Raw genomic sequence first — 21,418 nt, 5'->3', positions numbered from 1 at the left:
GGTTTGGCATACGTTTTCAAAGATTGTCAGGTGCCTGAAGGTTTGAGGGCTTGTTCTCTGCGGTCTCAGGCGGCCTCATGGGTGGGGGCTGAGTTGGTTTCGCCACAGGAAATTTGTAGGGCGGTGACTTAGAAGTTGCTTCATACCTTTGCGAGGCACTACGGTCTAGATGTTGGGGATCTGGAGTCTGTCTTTTGGCAAGAGTGTCTTGTGAGCGGGGCTCTCCAGATCCCACCCTATGTAAGGAGCTTTGGTACATCCCAGGAGTCTCTACTAATCTGGGTACTTACAGGGAAAGGAAAATTGGTTCTTACCTGCTAATTTTCGTTCCTGTAGTACTAGGATCAGTCCAGAACTGACCCAGTTTATGGAGGGGGAGAGTCGTCCACTCAGCTGTGATTGCTTGAGGTAGTCTTAAGATTTTTTTCTGTTCTAATCTTGGTTAGGGTGTTTGGCTATTTTTCTTGCAAGTATTTTTTGGCTTGGATACAATTTAATACTGAGGAACTGCAGGTGGCACCAGGGGTTAAGAAGTAGTGTCAGTTAAACTTTCTCTGTCTCCATCTGCTGGCAGGGATGTATAAACCCAGGAGTCTGGATTGATATAAGGTACTACAGGAACGAAAATTAGCAGGTAAGAACCAGGCTGCAGTGGATAGGAAACAGGAACTGCTTCTCTCTAGCCGCAGTGCTGACGAAAATTGCTTTCTGCCTTTTTCATGCAGCCTGTTCATGCTTGAGAGGTGGTGTAGTGCTGGGCCTAATTGTATAAGATAGATCTGGAAGAAAGTCCAAATAGGAAGAAGTGGCAGGGTAGAGCAAAGGAGAGGCAGAAGAGGGAGATAGAGAAGCAAGGGTAGAAAAAGAGGGAGGCATATTTGAAAAGAGTGAACAAGTGGGGGAAAGATAGAGCAAGGGGGTAAAATGGGAAAAGAAAAAAGGGGATGGGTAATGAGGGTGATCTGGGCACTTGGGAATTGGGGGGTTTTACTCATCATGAGATCAGTGAGGGCTGGGAGTAGGAAATTCACTTAGTATTTTCTGGTACATATCAAAGTACTAGAAATTACATGTAGGTGCTGATGCATCTTCACAGCAACAGGTAGGGGCCAACAAGATTAGCAGAAAGAAACCAGAGGAGACTTAACTTGTTGATGGAACCAACTTGTAGGAAAAGCACATTCGTGCCTATGCTGCAATTTATGGACGATCATACTCGAGGTTTCAAAAATCAGCAAGTGGATTTTGTAGGCTGGCAAGATGGCTCTGGAAGCAGAAGGCAGTAGTGACTTCATCCCTAATTGGGAGAGTTTGGGAAAAGGTATAATTATCTTTCACCTCAATTTGGTGGAGAGGTGTTGCATCCTGAGAGGTTGCAGAGGGAAGAGAGTTGCAGCAGAGGTGACAGTGGAGGCAAATTGTGTGGGGGAAAGAGTGAGAGGGATGATAAGTGGGAACTGGAGGAGAGAAGAGAGGGCTGCAGTTGGATGGGTTGGGGAGGACAGTGAAAGAGCTGTATGGTGATAATAGTGGTGGAGGGGGGAATGGAGGAGTGTGCAAGGAAGAAAAGCCTTCACTGTATATTCCCATCCCCCTCCCCATCCCCCAAACATTATTGGTGGGAGAGAGAGAAGTAAATGTGAGAGCATTTGTTCCCAGCAAGTAAGTCTTGGAGGAATTTTTGAATCCCTGATTGTATATACCAGAAGAACACCAATCATATTTCCTTCTCCCCCTAGCCTTCTCCCTCCTCTTTACACTGATCTCAGGGTGAGCAAATCTAGCAAACAAAAACATTTTTTAACTGGTGTAGTTATAACTGAAAATTCATGCCCTGATTTTTCTGTGCTTGCAACTTGGAATTTGCATTTCATCTCCTTCCTATCCTGATGCAGCTAATCTAGTGCCCTCGGAACAGCTCTCTCCTGTGGTTTATAACAAGGCTCGATCCTCTCGCCAACTTTATTCAACATTTATGGCCCTTCTTGGCAAATTCATCAGAGACAAGCACATCACATTACTCCTACGCTGATGACATACATCAATTTTATTTAGTTTTTTGTTTTACTACTGTATCTAATTGTTCTTTGTTCTATGTAAAGGCTATGCCTATATATACCCTGGTTTTAAGTTATATGTAAACCGACACGATGTGCAAACGGTTGTCGGTATATAAAAGTGTTTAAAATAAATAAATAAATACAACTTCTGGTACTCCTCAGTACAAACCTTGACGCCACCATCTGTAACCTAAACAGCTGCCTAACATTTAAATGCAAGTTGCTTACACCATAACATACTTAGTCTCAACGCAAACAAAATAGTGAATTTATGGATCGTAAAGAGAACCCTATCCACCCCTTCCTGAAAGTGGTCCTTCTTGGAACAATCCTATTATTCACTATCCAAATGTGAAATATAGGATTTTTCCTAGATTTTTCTGGATGGCACTTTTGCAACTGTTGTGCAAGTTTCCCAAATAGTCTACTGAAATGCCCTATATACCAGAATCCGAAGCACCCTTAATTGCAACTTACAGCAACTTGTATAGATGCGGCAGCTGATGATAAAAAAAGACAAATTTGAGCATATTAACCCTGTTCTAAAATCAGCACACTGGCTCCCAGCTTGCTGACGAAATTCAGACTCCTAGCCTACCAAACACTCGCATGTTTGGCAACTAGCTACCTACCTCTCTAGGACACTATTCCCTACACACCTACTCGCCAGCAACAATCACAAACACACTTACACGTAGTGGTGCCATCACCCAAAACTATGAGCCTCTTTAGAACTAGGAAAAAACCTAGCAGATATAACCTGTCCAGATATTATGGAATGCCCTTCTACTCCACATCAGACTTGCCCCCAAATCTTTTATCCTCAGGAAACTGGTAAAGACCTCACTTTGAAGAAGCATTTGCTACTCACCAGTGACTCATGCCCTCTAAGAATTCTGCACGTAATCTTTAAACTACCCCACAAGGTCTCTTGATAGAATTTAAGCTAACGGTAGTCACTTTAAAACCCTGAAGCTAGCTCCACAATGTCATGTAGAAAGCAATAAGATATAGCTAACTTATGTATGCATATAAACTTTTAAGATGTACATAATTCCACTATGCCTACCATCATCCTGGAGCCTACTCCCTATTGTATATCCTTAGTAACCTTTTTAATCCTGGGGGCATTCTACCACAACATTTTATAATTCTTTGCGCACAAATTTAAAATCTGCAAAATTCTGCATACTTTTATATTGGTCAAAATAAAACAATATACGTTACAGTCTGAGTAATTTAAAATGTAATACAGAAAATGATTTACTTAAAGATGCAGAGTTTTAAATATTTTTGAGCAGAATTCCCCTAGAAGTACAATGAAGAGTGTGTCCCTACTCCCCTGGCCAGACCCCTTTCACTCTGCCTTTTCAGGCCTGAACTCCTCCACTCTACTATCTCTCTCCTCCCCCACCAAGCTCAACTCCTTCCACTCTGTCTCCACCCCTACAGCCCTTCACTTCTAGAGTTTTACCCCCATCTCACACAGATGTTCACTCTGTCTCTCTCACATATGTGCACACACACGTATACTCTCATACATGCACCCTCTTTCTTGCATATACCCTCCCCTTATACGTGCTCCCTCTCACACACAGGCACATCCCCCTCAGGCAGACTCCCTCTCATACTCTCTTGCGCACGCAAACGCCCCCTCAAACAGGCTTTATCTCACTCACAAACACACCTTTTATACAGGCTCCCTATTTCCCAGACACACACACACACACATATACACACGCTCCCACTCCCAATCTCTTACTTACATACACACTCACAAGCTCCCTTTTTCTTTCTCACACACACACTCACAAGCTCCCTTTTTCTTTCTCACAAACACACTCACAAGCTCCCTTTTCCTAGTGTGTAGCAGATGGACTCAAAACAAGTGGGTATAGTGTGCTCGTGCTAGCAGTTGGAGACGGATCCGACGTCAGCACGGGTACATATACCCCCACAGGAAGTGTAGCAATTCAGTAATTTCCGTCTCCAAAGCAGTTTGGAGCTACCTCACGCTCGCTGAGCGTGTTTCCAAATTCCACGAGGATCCAGCTCAATTCTCTCTTACGGTCTGGCCATTGAGAGGGCTAGATTGAAGAAAAGAGGATACTCGGAGCCGGTAATAGACACACTCCTCTGAGCACGCAAGTTCTCCACATCACTGACATATATCAGGATCTGGAGAGTTTTTGAAGCCTGGTGTGACTCTCGCAGCACCAATTCACATGCCGCTAAGATTCCTATCATTTTGGACTTCCTACAAGATGGACTTCAGAAGGGTCTGTCCCTCAGCTCCATCAAGGTTCAGGTAGCAGCTCTGTCTTGCTACGGTTCCAGGAGTGACGGCAACACCATTGCCAAACACCCAGACGTCTCACGTTTCCTGAAAGGAGTCAAACACATTCATCCGCCACTGAAGTGGCCAGTGCCCCTGTGGAACCTCAACCTAGTGTTGGAATTTCTGGCGGGATCCGCCTTCAGACCCCTTCGAGACCTGTCTCTCCGTTTGTTGACCTTGAAGATGGTGTTCTTGCTGGCTGTATGTTCAGCACGCCGCATCTCAGAGCTACAAGCACTGTCCTGCCGTGATCCGTTTCTCAGAATCACTCCAGAGGCTATCCATCTTCGCACGGTTCCTTCCTTCTTACCCAAAGTAGTCTCACAATTTCACCTCAACCAAACCATATCCTTGCCAACCACGGAAGGTTTGAAGAAGTCAGAAGAAGGTCGAATACTGCGTCATCTCGACATCGGCAGAATACTGGCCAGATACTTGGAAATTTCAGGAGCAGTACGAAAGACGGACCATCTGTTCGTCCTTCACAGTGGGAAGAAGCAAGGAGAAGCGGCCTCACGGCCAACCATCGCCCGCTGGATCAAAGAAGTTATCAAGGCGGCCTACGTAGAGGCAGGAAAACCACCACCTCTACAGGTCACGGCTCATTCTACCAGAGCGCAAGCAGCCTCTTGGGCAGAAACTAGGATGCTGTCGCCTGCAGAGATATGTAAAGCGGCGACATGGTCCTCCCTCCATACCTTCTCCAGATTCTACCGTCTGGACGTTCAGGCCAGGGAGGACACAGCATTTGCGAGGGCAATCCTAAACGGACCTCGGGCAGCCTCCAGCCCAGTCCGGGAGTAGCTTTTGTACATCCCACTTGTTTTGAGTCCATCTGCTACACACTAGGAAATGTGTATGCAGATGGACTCAGCATCCCGCCCGGCTGCCAGTATACATGGGGATTCGCCGACTCACGGTAAGCCATGTTTGCTTATATAGGGCTTCCACCTTGCCGGTTGTCGACGCCTTCCAGTTGAGAACACTGGCGGTCTCCAGCTACCATCAATTGGTCAGGGTAATCCTGTTCATTTAAACGATCGGTCAGTCACACATATATCCATAAAAGCTTTTGCAAGGAAGATTACTGAATTGCTACACTTCCTGTGGGGGTATATGTACCCGTGCTGACGTCAGATCCGTCTCCAACTGCTAGCACGAGCACACTATACCCACTTGTTTTGAGTCCATCTGCATACACTAAGGAAAAGGAGATTATCAGGTAAGTAATCTCAACATTTTCTTTCTCACACACACAGGTGTACACATTCTCTCTTTCACTTTGTCTCATGTGCTCTCATTCTGGGGCTTTCTGTCTTTAGCTGCAGGTGTGAAGGACGACTCCTGTAGCTATCCCAGCTTTTCTTCTGTGTCTAAGGTTGTAGGAGGGATGGGCTCCACCTGTATTTCTGCTGGGCCTAATCATCCTACTCACAGTGAAGGGCTCCGCTTGTGGCCCATCGGGCTTCCATAATCTTCGGCCGTGAGCGGTATGGGCCCGCTTGTGGCCTGCCAGGCCTCTGATCTTTGGCTGCAAACGGGATGGGCTCCACTCATGGCCCACAGGGCCTGTCCAAATATGAGAATTCTGTGGAGGGGAATTCAGCACAAATTCTGCCTTATGCAGTTCTGCATAATTCCCCCAGGAGTACCTCTCTCTTCATTTCTGTTATGTAATCCTGAATTTGTAATTTCAACCATGTAATCATAGTAACTCTATTTAGTGACTTCTAACATGTATTGTACATGTGTGTATTGTAACATGCCTTGATCTCTCTGGCTGGAGAGGCATGAAAGAAACCATGTTGAAATGCTTAATAAAGGGTCGGCCTGCTGGCTCAGGGATAGTGCTATGTACTGTCATTCAAGAAACCTGGGTTTAATTCTCGATCCGGTCCCCAGGCCAGCTAGAGCTGGGAGTATTGTATAGCAGGGAATGTCAACCATTATCCAACAGTGAGGAGACAAAGGAGTCCATGGTAGCCAGGATCCAGAGGGAGTTGTGGCTTGTGGCCCATGGCCAGGGATAGAGTTGGAGAAGATATAAAAATCCTCAAGGAGTTCAGTTCTGCTTGAGTTGGAAGTCCAAAGGAGCAGAAGGAAACCGCTGAGCTAAAAAATAAACAATGAATAAGAACCCAATCATTCTGATATGGCTGATGTTGAAGCTTGATTAGTTTATAGTATTATTTTGAGAGAATATTTTACTTAAATATTTATCATGATGCAGCCCTACTGATAAAACAATACAAAACCAGAATAGTGACTGAATGAGGCACACAATTTCCTGGACCCTTCCTGAAGGGGGATTATATCATGCCAAGATCTTAATTTTAGATAAATTATTTTTTTTTGGTATAAATAATGTACCATCCAAACCTTTTATATACCAAAATGAGTCTGTACTCTTTCTAGGCATTTTTTGGGGGGCTTCTTTGAGACTGGCAGCAGTTTTGTGACTAATCTTCAACTGGTGTGGACAAATTATTTTTATTTTAATACCCAATCTGTATCTCTGAACAAAAAAGCAAAATCAAAATGGACTCTTTTTGACACCTCTTCCACTATCCAAATCCAATCAATTATCAAAAAAAATGAACCCGGCTAGCCATCCTTTGGATAGCATCCATATTACAAGCCTAAAGAATATTGAATCTGCTATTACAAATACAATCACAAAGATCATCAACCTATCTCTTACTGAAGGTTCATACCCAAATTCTCTTAAGTCAGCTATAATAAAACCTATCCTAAAAAAGACCAACTTTGACCCAAATGCCCAATTTCAAACCTTCCCTTCATTGCCAAAATAATAGAAAAAGTAGTTCACTCACAACTTGATGAATACCTTGAATCAAACAATATATTATCTCCAAACCAATATGGTTTTAGAAAAAACCTCAATACCAAGACGCTCCTTTTATTAAATGATACCATATTAAGAGGTTTTGACAATGAAAAACAATACTTGACCTCTCTGCAGCATTTGATACTATAAATCATCAAATACTTCTAGATCGATTATCAGAAATTGGTCTAGCTGGCAATACTCTACAATGGTTCACATCATTTCTTAACAGGAGCTACCAAGTCTCATTCAATAAACCTAAAAACGTGGCTCTTCCGGCAAGCCTTTCCAGAATCGCAGGAACACTCCGACACCGGTCAAAGAGCAAAATAGTCCACTATAAGTTCCACGATCGCCCATTTCCCCTCAAAGCCCGATTCGCCTCTTCTGGACAGCCCACTTGTTTTGAAAGACTCCTTTACTAATGCATTAATTCTTTTGCTCATGCATTACTCATGTTTATGCCCATCAACACTGTTTTCTGTTACCTGTATATCCCAATTTAGCCTACCCTCTTTTCTTAGCTACTCCCTACATTTATTCTCGTTCCTTTGAAGAATTATTGTAGTCTATTTAATATTTAATTTATGTTCTTATGTTCAGAAACTCTGTTTAATGTAACGCCTTAACCACGACAGTTTTGTTATATGGAAACCGACCTGATTTGATATTTGTATCGAGAATGTCGGTATATAAAAATACTAAATAAATAAATAAATAACGTATCAAAGAAAATTGACCTCAAAACTGGAGTACCACAAGGATCTGCATTATCTGCCACTCTCTTTAATATTTACCTTTTACCAATCTGCCAACTACTAGATGATCTTCAAATAACATACTACCTCTATGCAGATGATATACAACTTCTTATTCCTATAAAAAAAAAACCATTGATGAACATACAAAGATACTTCCATGATTCTTGGCGCACTAAAACAACTCCTTTCAAATTTAAAACTAATAATCAATATTGATAAAACTGAATTAATTATCATGAACAAAAAACCTAACTTAATTCCACCACCTCAATTCACCACTAACAATCAAATCAACTTTATTTCCCCTGTCAATCATGCCAGAAATCTTGGAATTATCATGGATAGGAACCTATACTACAGTATACACATAACAACTAAAATCAAAGAAGGATATCATAAGCTCCTAGTTCTCAGACGTTTAAAACCTTTTTTAAATTCAATGGACTTCAGAACCGTCTTGCAACTTACAATTTTCTCAACAATAGACTATTGTAATTCTCTTCTGATTGGCCTTCCATCAACAAGCATCAAACCTCTGCAGATTCTTCAGAATTCAGCAGCTAGAATTTTAATAGGAACAAAAAAATATGTTCACATCACCCCAATACTAATGTCGCTTCATTGGCTTCCTATTACATCTCGAATAGATTATAAGATCCTGATCATCACTCACAAATTAATACATGCTGATCATCATAAACATACTGGTTTAAAAATCACTCCACAAATTACCAGAACAAATCTTCGATCTAACAACACTTCTTGTCTAAAAATTCTTCCCTTTAAAAATGCTCGACTATCAACTACTAGAAACAGAGCATTCTCCATTGCTTCCCCAAAAAAATGGAACTCTGTACCGCCTTATTTAAGAACTCAAATCTAACATCAAGAAGTTCAAGAAGGACCTAAAAACTTTCCTCTTCCATACAGTCTACATCAATGATCATCCTTAACAACAATCCATCTACAATCAATTCAACCATTCAAACCCAAAAAAGAAAAAAACAGTAACTACAGCTGGCATCAACCTTAAGTATTACAATTTCAGAAATTTAATATGAAGCCCTCCTTTAAGATGAATTAATACTATTTTTGTTACTTTCCTTTTTACATCTTTCCCTTCTCCCCCTCTTTACCCCACCAGCCTCCTCTACCTATCATTTCACTATTGTTATTGTTTTCTTCTTTTGCATAATTTGTATAATTACATATGCAACATATGTATAATTTATCTGATTGTTGTTTTGATTCTGTAAACCGTTGTGATGGCTAAACCGATTGACGGTATATAAAAATGAATAAATAAATAAAATTTGGTGCTAAACTCAACCCTTTCCCTTTTCCCTTCAGGCGGAGAAGTTAATGAAGCAAATTGGTGTAAAGAATGTGAAGCTTACGGAATATGAAATGAGCATTGCTGCCCACCTTGTAGACCCCCTCAGCATGCAGGTAAGAGACCCTTTTTTACCCTCATTACTCTTTTTCAGTAGAGGAAGTCTAGGTAGAAGGAGCACATGCTCCCCAGAATTCATATTGCCATAGATAATTCACTGCGTGGTTTCAAGGAAATCCACGCGGTGGCTAGATATAGCAGTCGCTGGACAACAGGGGGTACTTTACAGCTGGGAAGGCCTGTTCCAAACAAACCCATGTGGTGATGCTACCTCCCCCGACAGCTTTCAGATCAATGTGTGTCTTTTCAGTGTATATAAACATGCGTAGTGTGTGGATCAATTCCAAACATCTCTCTTCAGGTAGAAATTTTAGTTTCATTATACTGTATTTGGAACCTATGAAGTTTCTTAAAGCATAGTAGAAGCTAGATTGCTCAGGTAGTGATTTGCCTGTTTTGCAGCTCTCTTGCTTTCTCTTTGGGATTTTTTTTTTTTTTGTTGTCGTATTTTTTTTAATTTTCATTTTATGATTTTGTTGGTGTGAAGGCGATGCCCACTGAGTATTTACTCAAAAATTAAATAAAAATCAGAAATAAGGCCTTGATGAGCTAGAATACTGCTAGTGTGTATATCATGAGGTATTTCCTGTAGAAAAAGGTAATAATGACTCGAGTCATTACCATAATACATTGATATATTCTGCTGCCTATTGTATACTTGCTGCTAATTTGCACTGGTATGACAAAGTCATAGCTCGAGATCCTCGGGACCAAATTTATCAGCGTCACCCCCCTTATATAAACTATAGACTGCAAGGGCATTTTATTACATGGAGCCAAAGCTGTGGAATGCATTACCCTGCTGGAAGTGAGAGCTGAGAGGGACACTACATTATTAAGGAAAAGGGTTAAGGTACTTTATTTTCAACAAGCATGTTCTTATGGGCAAATTTTAAATGTGCGGTGCGTGTAAAAATCGGTACTTACGTGCACAAGTGCCAGGTTTTGAAAAAGGGGTGGGCCAGGGGATGTGGTCTGGGCGGGACGGAGGTCAGCCCGCATGTGTAAATTACTTCTGCTCCTGAGGAATAGTAAATAATAAAATAACCTAACCTACCTTTCCTCAGTTTTTTTTAGGGGGTGGGAACGAAGGGTTAGGCAGGGGGTTAGGGAGGTTCCCTCCCAGTCCGCTCCTTAATTGGAGCAGACTGGGAGGGAACTGGGGATCGATCGATTTGTGTCGCCGGACGTAATTTGCAAAAATTCACCACCCCTTGTGCGCACCGCCCGCACAGATTATAAAATCTGGCACACATGTGCGTGCAACCAATGGATTTTATAACATATTGCGCGCATGTTGTAAAATCGGCTCGTCCATGTGCACGCGCCAGGAACCGCATACACATGGACGTGAGCGCGTATCTTTTACAATCTACCCCTTAATGTTTTAGTTGGTTGTGGATTTGTGTTTTATGTGTTTCATGATGTGTTTTCTGGAACCCGCTCTGGACAGATTTTATGAAAGATGCGGAATATAATATTTTATAGAAAATGAAATATAGGTCATTGGTGAGACTTTATCTATAATATTGCATCTGACGAAGTGGACGGTGTCCTCTAAAGCTCATGTCATGCCTTAATAAATTTGTTAGTCTATAAGGTGTCACCTGCCTCTTGTCATTCTTGTCTATAATATTGTCTAATTCTGGGGATTAAATCTCGAAAAGGATATAGGTTGTGCAGAGAGAGTCCAGAAAGAGGCTTCCAGAAGGTGTAAGATCTACTGCATAAGCCATATGAAATGAGACTTAAGGATCTAAATATACTGTGTGTACTCTAGAAGAAGGTGTGGGGATATGATGGAAATGGATACAAGAAGCTAACAGTTTTTCAATAGAGAAGGATGTTCTGGAACAAGGGGTTCTAATAGAGGCTCAAAAGAGGGTAGCAGGAGCAAACTGAGGAAATATTTTTTTCACACAAAATGGTACAACCCCCCACCCCAACCCAGTGGAAACTCAAAAAAGCCTGGAATATCCTTAGCTGCTAGGATGTGAGGATAAAGCTGGAGATGGGATAGGTTCTCTGGTGTTACAACAGGAATGGGCAAACTGGATACTGATCTCCCTTCATTTTGTGTGATTTGAAATCATTAAAATTTCTTTAACATTCTGAGGGTTCGTCCAGCTAAGTTTTGGAGTTAGCTGGACAAAACCTGAGATTTTGAATATTTTCACTCACTTCTCAGCTAAAGATTTTTTTTTTTTTGGTCTGGACATCTTATTGCCCACACAGAATTTATCCAGGTAAAAAAAAAAGCATGTGCTGAGGTATTTCTGGGTGCGGTTTCACTTTCTTTGCAGTGCTGATATTCAGCGCTGCCTAGAGTTAAATGGGTAAGTCTGGTTGGACAAATACCTGTCAAATTTATCTCCATGCAATACATATCTATGTAACTTTCCCACCTGCTGACTTGCTCAATGTAGATCTCCTTGTTTTTAAGTATTAACTGAATTATGTGAACATAATTTGTGGGCTATATTCTCTAACCAATTTTGCTTATATGGATTTTGTGCTGTAGGTGACATGGAGTGATATTGCTGGTTTAGATGAAATTATTACTGATCTGAAAGACACAGTAATTCTGCCTATTAGGAAGAAACGTTTGTTTGAGAACTCCAGACTATTACAGCCTCCCAAAGGTAAGGCGAGAAGTATTGCAATTAAACTTGAGTTGCTGATACATACAGGGGTTGACCTAGTAGTAATTGTTTTGTAGTTAATAAATTTACATTTCCTCTTCATCCGGGCAGGCCAGTCCACACAATTGGATTATGCATGTCAACCAGTAGATGGAGACAGAGATCAACAAACTCGCTGATGTCGTCTTCATGTACTCTTGCACTGACATCAGCCTGCCAGTATTCTCTGTCTCCAGCAGATAGTGGACATGTATAACATGCTCTTGATGTAGGACTGTCAGGATTGGGCCTGGGTGCTTCTGAAGTGATAGTTGAGTCTTCCTCCTTCAGTTGAACTAGACCCAGCAGCTGCAGATTCGGTGCAGAGGGATCCCAGAAGTGAAGGCAGGTGTCCTCTGTCTCTCATGAGAATTGGATGCGCTTTCAGGAAGATAAGGCAGTTTTGGTCTTGTGTCTCTCTACCTAGCTTTCCCTTCCTATTTGTTCTGGAGATCTCTCTTCTTTCCTATCTTGCTCTCTTGCGCTCTCTCTCTTTCTCCCCCTCCCCGAGTGAAGCAGTGGTAGAGGTGTTCAGAGGCCAGGACCCTTCAGGCTTTGTGGTAGGGGGAGGAAGGGGGCTGGCCTCACAGCTGCAGCCAAGGAGGAGAGGAAATGCACAGCTCTTCACAGTGTCTTCAGGGCTGGTGCAGGAAGCAATTTTGCTTGGAGTGCTGGCAGAGCTGTGGGTTGAGGAGGCCATGTGACTGCATGCAACAGGAGGCCATTGGAAACAAGGTGATGCCAGGCAGCCAGCACAGGAAAAGACCCGCAATGTGTGCTGTCTGCCAACTGAAATCAGTACAGCCAGGAAACCATTTTAAATTATGCCTTGCTTGCTCCATGACCCCAGGGGAGGTTTCTGTGAAGGAATTCATGGTTGCAGGGGTGTTTTAGTTGCCAGTATCAGGGATGTTGAAGGTCTCCCCGCTCCACAGAGGAAGGTAGCCGGCAGAGGTTTCTGTAGTAAAATAGATGCAACATCAGGATCTTGATCCTTCTACAGTTTTTGCTGCCTCTCCGGATCCGTGGAATTGACTACCACTGTAGGTATGCCAGCGCCATTGGTGCCTTGTATGGATTTATCTGCTCTCTCGAGTGAAATGTTTTAAAGGTTTGCATAATTTCTCTGTGCGGCAGGAAGCTCCATGTTCGGGCTCCATAGCACTTGTTGCTCCGGGACTCTCTCCTCTTGGGACAAGAAGCGGTCTGCCCTCCCTGGTTCTCCTTCTCAGGAGAAAAAGCATTTTAGAGAGAATTGAGAGAGACTTAAAGATGAGGGTAATCCAGGAGATTCTGAGGATTCCCTAGATGCATAAAGTTCTCAGAGGACAAGCAGGATGGCAGTCCTCAGATATGGGTGACATCATTGGATGGAGCCCTGCACAGAAAACATGTGTTAAAGTTTCTAGAACTTTGATTGAGCCTCATTGAGAAAGCTCAGCATGCATTATACCATGCATCCTGTCGCTTTGTGATTGGGTCAGAGTCTGACTTTTTCTAGCTTTTTGGTCTACTTTTGCCTGTTTTGGGAAAATGTTTTTGAAATTAATTGCATCATGCGGTTGATGCAGGGTCCCTCTGATTCTCCCATTAGTGTCCTAGGTAGATTTTTTTTTTTGTCGTTTATTTTCATAGTCAATACTCCGAGGACAGAAGTGGGTTCTGTGCCTGCCAGCCATCAGTTTTGATCTTGTAACTGTTTTATTTCATGACGACATGTCCACTTTGGGATTTAAGCAATGCCGCCAGTACACGAAGACCATCTCTATCATGGACCTCCATGCATATGCGCCAGGATGTCTCCAAATGTATGTAAGATTGAGCACGACAAGATGGAGCTCCTCTTCGGGCCAGAGAAGACCAATGCATTGGCATCAAGGGACCTCAGAACCACACCAATGGACACCGAGCTATTGACATCGTCAGTTGCATTGAGGTCTTCGGCTGAAAAGGACACTGCAATCCAGCCATGATCAGGCTCCTCCAAGTTGAAGATGTTGGGTTCCTTGTCATCGGTCTCACAATGGTGAAGGACCGTGCTGAACATTGGAGGAAGCCAAAGAAGCATCAGCATTTGTCCCATTGATGCATGGGGATGCACCAGCTTCTGCTGTGAAGATCCCGTAGCGAGTAGAGGCAATCCTCCATCGAGGCCGGGGGTGCACCACAGACTCCATTGGTCCTGATGCCAGCCACCAATCCTCCTCTCAGTTCTGAAGAAAATCTGGTTACACCTCCTTCATCCCAGCCAGTGTTAGCATCAGCGATGTTTGAAGAGGAACTAGAAAGTCATGTGCAGCTGGCCTTAGAGAAGGCGATGCATGGCACCGTCACTCCTCAAGCTGCTGCTGGAATCGCTGCATGCACTCATCAGCATGTGTCTGTTCTGGGATGGTGTCTGTTCCTGGGATGGCATCTGCCCTGTGAGGCACCACTGCCACCTCCTACCGAACCGGTCATCATTGCTGGTTGCTTGGAGGAGGAAGCTCCCTCTAGACCAGCAAAGGCACTGGGGCCTGCAACCCCACATCCAATTCCATCGGTGCCAGCACCGCTGGGTAAAGGCCAAGCACCCAGGGCTGCATCCCCAATCAGTAACGATGGGGATGGGGCAAAACAGCCTCAGTTGTCCTCGCCTTACATTGGGGCAAGGGTCTCTTGTATGTGTATCCTCCAGCTCCACTGGTAGCAAGGACTCTCTTGAAGCTTTGCAAGGACAAAGGGACTATGATCCTCATAGCCCCTCATTGGCCGAGACCGGATTCGTTTCCACTCCTTGGGGAGATGTCCATTCGGAAACTGATCAGACTGGGGACTTGCACAGATCTCACCACACAGGATTGAGGCAGGTTGCAACATCCCAACCTTCAGGACCTGTTGCTTGCATCCTGGATGTTGCAGGAGCCACGTCCGACCATGCTTACTTCCCCGGTCGCTGCCGTTCCGACCCGCTGCGGACCGCCAAAGCCGCCTGCAGCGCACCACATCGCTTTTGCTGCCTGCTTGGGCATGCAGGAACACCGCCAACTTCAGGCTCTGGCCTCTGGTGCCTGATAGCACGCATGCCACACAAGGGAGATTTAAAGGGCCCAGAGCGGGAACCCTGGCCCAGCCTCCCAGATGACATCATCCTCTGAGGGGTATTTAAACTTCTTCCTGCTACTCCTCTCTGAGTTAGCAAGAACTTGGGATTGGATCACCTCCGGTCTAAGCTACTCTACCACTTCTGTGCTGCCGAAAGAAGCTCTCTCTGCCCTTCGGGGTATTTCTCTAACTTGGGAACCCGCTCCTCGGGGGCCCTTTGCTTTCTTTCAGGTGCCTATCTGGGATCAGGTACTCGCTCCTCGAGGGCCTGCTCTCCCTGGCTCGGTGCCTGTATACAACTACTTCTGCCTGCTGGCATCTCCACCTATACAGCTACCAACTTAGTGAGTAATCTAACATTGTCAGTCTGTCTCATCTACAGCTCTGCTGCACTGGGAACCTGCATCTGGGTTTCCCTATACTATCTCTGTGAGACGGGTCTCCTCTGCCGAAGGCCCCAGGACTGCTACCTCTGGATCACCTCACTGCTGCCACCTCTGGAGGTATATCTCAGCTGTATAATAAAAGAGAAATCTGTGTTTGCGTGTCTCGAGTCTAGCCTAGTACTGTGGTCCCTCATGGGGCTCTTCCCCGTGGGCGTGGCCATCTCCACAGTACCCAAGAATCCAGTCAAACACCTCAAAACCATAACATCAGGTTCTGGTAGCTTCCAGACAGTCTTCCACTATGGAGGAGGTTTTCTGTGTAGTGTGAGCAGACTGCCCTAGATCCATTTTTCTGCTCCTCAAAAAACCTGCTTGATTACCTTCTACCCTTATCAGAGACTGGCTTGAAGACCAACTCTGTTAGAGTTCATTTAAGTGCATTGGTGCGTACCACTGTGGTGTAAATGGTACGGCCATCTCTGTACAGCCTATAGTTGTACATTTCATGCGTGGCCTGCTCAGTTGAAGCATCCCTTAAGGCCTCCCACTATTCCTTGGGACCTTAACATGGTGTTAGCTCAGCTGATGAAAGCTCCATGGAATCTGAAGTGCCTGACCTGGAAGGTCATATTTTTGGTGGCGGTCACTTTAGCATGCAGGATCAGTGAACTCCAGGCCTTAGTGACTTATCCACCTTACACTTTTTTTTTTCTTTTCATGACAGAGTGGTCTTACGCACACCCCAAATTCCTGCCTAAGGTGGTGTTGGACTTCCATCTTAACCAGTCCATCATCCTGCCAACATTTTTCCCTAGGCCCCATTTTCACCCAAACAAACGAGCCCTGCACAGTTTGGACTGAAAAAGAGAGCCTTGGCCTTCTATCTGGAATGGACAGAAGCCCATAAACAGCCCACCCAACTTTCTTTTGATAGGAATAAGTTGGGCATCGCCGTTGCCAAACAGACAATTTCTAATTAGCTAGCAGACTGTATCCCCTTCTGTTATGCCCAGGCGGGATTGGATCTTGGAAACCATGTCAAGGCTTACTCTGTCAGAGCTATGGCAGCGTCAGGTAGCCCACTTGCAAGCAGTTTCCACAGAGATCAGCAGAGCTGCAATGTGGAGTTCTCTCCACACGTTCACATCACATTATTGTTTGGATAGGAATGGCTGACATGACAGCAGGTTTGGCCAATTTGTCCTTTGGAACTTGTTTTGAGGTGTAGAACCCTAGGGGCCATTGTTTTTGTTCAGGCTGCCCCCCCCCCCCCCCCCCACCAACAAAACTAGTGTTTGTGCCAGTTGGCACTTATTGTGAAGTTTTGTTGATCCCCCTTTTATGTTGGGGGCAGCCTGTAGCTAGGGATTCACCCATGTATGAGGACTGCCATTCTGTTTGTCCTTGGAGAAAGCAGAGTAGCTTACCTATGACAGGTGTTCTCTGAGGTCAGCAGGATGTCTGTCCTCACAAAACCTGCCTACCACCCCAAAGAGTTAGGTTTCAACTATGTGGGTTTCTTCTCCTTATTTTATTCCTGAATTCTATATTATAAGACTGAAGGGGACCCCAAGTGGACACATGGTATGATGCATGCTCAATGAGGATCAGTCAAAGTTCTAGATACTTTGACATACGTTTTCTGTAACAGGCTCCATCCAATGATGTCACCCATGTGTATGTGAGGATTGACACCCTGCTGTCCTCAGAGAACACCTGTTTACAGGTAAGCAACTCTGCTAGCCTTTCTCACGGGTGCTGGAGAGGGGGATTTAGAAGAGGGAGAGATTCCTCCCAAGGAGGGAAACCCACAGGTCGTTCCTGAGACGATTCCATAGAGATGTTATCTGCTTTGATTTCCCCATTGCTGCGCACATTGCGAATAGAGGAGGAGGAGATGGATTCATCTAAGCCTACTAAAGGGGGTCTTATAATGGTTAGACTGCGGAAGACATCCTGTTTTTCCCTCTGCATGAGGCAGTGCAAGAACTGATTGATTTGGAATGGGCTGCCACTGAGGCTAATTTTAAAGGGGGAAGATCCTTGGTGGGCATGTACCTCCTGGATCCATAGACGAAAGAACAGTTTCTTTTCTCAAGAGTGGATGTGCTAGTGTGTTCTGTCACTAAAATAACCACCATTGTGGTGGAAGACAGAGCTACCCTCACCAACTCTCAGGATTGGAAAATAGTAGCATAGCTGAAGCAGACCTTTGAAGCTATGGTCATGAATCTGCAGATCTATGCTTTCTACTGTATTGTAGCACTTGCAGGCTTACATTTGTCCTAGGAAGCACAAGAGGAACCAGGAGAAGATGGGCCTTCCCTGGAACCATGGGCAAGCTCTTTGGTGGACACGGTTTAATGCATACCATGGCTCGGGGGGTGTCTTCTGTGGTGGCGGCTCAGCATCTGTGGGTGCGCAGCTGATCAACTGATACCGTTTCAAAGTCTAATTTGATGAAGCTGCCTCTAAAGGTCCATCTTCGAAGATTGAATCTCTGGAGGATTCAAACATTTCTCAGCTACTGGAAGATGGAAAGGCTTCCTTGCACTCCTCCTCCTCCTCCTTCAGGAGTTGATTTCATGACTCAATTTCGATCAGGGAATCAGTGGTCTCTCTTAATTGGTTTCAGTCTTTTTGGTCAAAGATGCCTGGGAAGGACAAGAGCACCAGGATCGGAAACTCTAGTTCTTCGCAATGATGTTTTGGCAGTCCAGCCTCAGGTTCTGGAGATAAGCAGTCATTTTTCTCAGTTTTACGAGAGGTGGACTCAAATTACTTTGGATCAGTGAGTTCTTGATTTGGTCAGATACAATTATGCCCTGGAGTTTGCACGTTCCATTTCAGATGTGTAAGAACATAAAAATTGCCATGCTGGGTCAGACCAAGGGTCCAGCAAGCCCAGCATCCTGTTTCCAACAAAGGCCAAACCAGGCCACAAGAACCTGGCAATTACCCAAACACCAAGAAGATCCCATGCTACTGATGCAATTATTAGCAGTGGCTATTCCCTAAGTAAACTTGATTAATAGCAGTTAATGGACTTCTCCTCCAAGAACTTATCCAAACCTTTTTTGAACCCAGCTACACTAACCTCACTAACCCCATCCTCTGGCAACAAATTCCAGAGCTTAATTGTACGATGAGTGAAAAATAATTTTCTCCGATTAGTTTTAAATGTTCTTATGTAAGTATGAGTCTTGCAGGCATTAAGCTGCCCATTAGTATGATCTTATTTGCAGACTCTTGGATCCATGATGGTAACTAAGAACATAAGAACATGCCATACTGGGTCAGACCAAGGGTCCATCTAGCCCAGCATCCTGTTTCCAACAGTGGCCAATACAGGCCACAATAACCTGTCAGGTACCCAAAAACTAAGTCTATTCCATGTTACCATTGCTAGTAATAGTAGTGGTTATTATCTAAGTCAACTTAATTAATAGCAGGTAATGGACTTCTCGTCCAAGAACTTATCCAATCCTTTTTTAAACACAGCTATACTAACTGCACTAACCACATCCTCTGGCAACAAATTCCAGAGTTTAATTGTGCGTTGAGTGAAAAAGAACTTTCTCCAATTAGTTTTAAATGTGCCACATGCTAACTTCATGGAGTGCCATCTAGTCTTTCTATTATCCAAAAGAGTAAAAAAACCATTCACATCTACCCGTTCTAGACCTCTCATGATTTTAAACACCTCTATCATATCCCCTCTCAGCCATCTCTTCTCCAAGCTGAAAAGTCCTAAACTCTTTAGTCTTTCCTCATAGGGGAGTTGTTCCATTCCCTTTATCATTTTGGTAGCCCTTCTCTGTACCTTCTCCATCGCAATTATATCTTTTTTGAGATGCGGCGACCAGAATTGTACACAATATTCAAGGTGCAGTCTCACCATGGAGCGATACAGAGGCATTATGACATTTTCCTTTTTATTCACCATTCCCTTTCTAATAATTCCCAACATTCTGTTTGCTTTTTTGACTGCCGCAGCACACTGAACCGATGATTTCAATGTGTTATCCACTATGACGCCTAGAACTCTTTCTTGGGTAGTAGCACCTAATATGGAACCTAACATTGTGTAACTATAGCATGGGTTATTTTTCCCTATAATCATCACCTTGCACTTGTCCACATTAAATTTCATCTGCCATTTAGATGCCCAATTTTCCAGCCTCACAAGGTCTTCCTGCAATTTATCACAATCTGCTTGTGATTTAATTACTCTGAACAATTTTGTATCATCTGCAAATTTGATTACCTCACTCCTCGTATTTCTTTCCAGATCATTTATAAATATATTGAAAAGTAAGGTTCCCAGTACAGATCCCTGAGGCACTCCACTGCCCACTCCCTTCCACTGAGAAAATTGTCCATTTAATCCTACTCTCTGTTTCCTGTCTTTTAGCCAGTTTGTAATCCACGAAAGGACATCACCACCTATCCCATGACTTTTTACTTTTCCTAGAAGCTGCTTATGAGGAACTTTCTCAAATGCCTTCTGAAAATCCAAGTACACTACATCTATCGGTTCACCTTTATCCACATGTTTGTTAACTCCTTCAAAAAAGTGAAGCAGATTTGTGAGGCAAGACTTGTCATGGGTAAAGCCATGCTGACTTTGTTCCATTAAACCATGTCTTTCTATATGTTCTGTGATTTTGATGTTTAGAACACTTTCCACTATTTTTCCTGGCACTGAAGTCAGGCTAACCAGTCTGTAATTTCCCGGATCTCCCCTGGAGCCCTTTTTAAATATGGGGGTTACATTAGCTATCCTCCAGTCTTCAGGTACAATGGATGATTTTAATGATAGGTTACAAAAATTATTACTAATAGGTCTGATGTTTCATTTTTTAGTTCCTTCAGAACTCTGGGGTATATACCATCCGGTCCAGGTGATTTACTACTCTTCAGTTTATCAATCAGGTCTACCACATCTTCTAGGTTCACCGTGATTTGGTTCAGTCCATCTGAATCATTACCCATGAAAACCTTCTCCAGTACGGGTACCTCCCCAACATCCTTTTCAGTAAACACCGAAGCAAAGAAATCATTTAATCTTTCTGCGATGGCCTTATCTTCTCTAAGTGCCCCTTTAACCCCTCGATCATCTAACGGTCCAACTGACTCCCTCACAGGCTTTCTGCTTGGTATATATTTTTTAAAGTTTTTACTGTGAGTTTTTGCCTCTATGGCCAACTTCTTTTCAAATTCTCTCTTAGCTTGTCTTATCAATTTCTTACATTTAACTTGCCAACGTTTATGCATTTTCCTATTTTCCTCTGTTGGATCCTTCTTCCAATTTTTGAATGAAGATCTTTTGGCTAAAATAGCTTCTTTCATCTCCCCTTTTAACCATGCCGGTAATTGTTTTGCCTGCTTTCCACCTTTCTTAATGTGTGGAATACATCTGGATTGTGCTTCTAGGATGGTATTTTTTAATAATGACCATGCCTCTTGCACACTTTTTACTTTTGTAGCTGCTCCTTTCAGTTTTTTTCTAAATATTTTTTTCATTTTATCAAAGTTTCCCTTTTGAAAGTTTAGCACAAGAGCCGTGGATTTGCTTACTGTCCCCCTTCCAGTCGTTAATTCAAATTTGATCATATTATGATCACTATTGCCAAGCGGCCCCATCATCGTTACCTCTCTCACCAAATCTTGTGTACACTGAGAATTAGATCTAAAATTTCTCCCTCTCTCGTCTGTTGCTGAACCAATTGCTCCATAAAGCTATCATTTATTCCATCCAGGAACTTTATCTCTATAGTGTGTCCCGATGATACATTTACCCAGTC

At 43.5% G+C, this 21,418-nt stretch overlaps 1 protein-coding gene across 5 annotated transcripts in view; it reads left to right on the top strand.

Moving 5' to 3' along the window:
• ATAD1 (ATPase family AAA domain containing 1) overlaps nucleotides 1-21,418 on the top strand; it is a 143,438-nt gene that overhangs the window by 52,844 nt on the left and 69,176 nt on the right. For all 5 annotated transcript variants that reach the window (XM_029609808.1, XM_029609810.1, XM_029609811.1 and 2 more), the window contains exons 3-4: nucleotides 9,358-9,456; nucleotides 11,982-12,102. In XM_029609808.1, coding sequence (XP_029465668.1) covers nucleotides 9,358-9,456; nucleotides 11,982-12,102 — 220 coding nt within the window. The remainder of the gene's footprint in view (nucleotides 1-9,357; nucleotides 9,457-11,981; nucleotides 12,103-21,418) is intronic.

Source organism: Rhinatrema bivittatum, chromosome 7, assembly GCF_901001135.1.
Source record: "Rhinatrema bivittatum chromosome 7, aRhiBiv1.1, whole genome shotgun sequence".
Classification (NCBI taxonomy): Eukaryota; Metazoa; Chordata; class Amphibia; order Gymnophiona; family Rhinatrematidae; genus Rhinatrema; species Rhinatrema bivittatum.
This window is presented reverse-complemented; position numbering and strand designations above follow the sequence as displayed.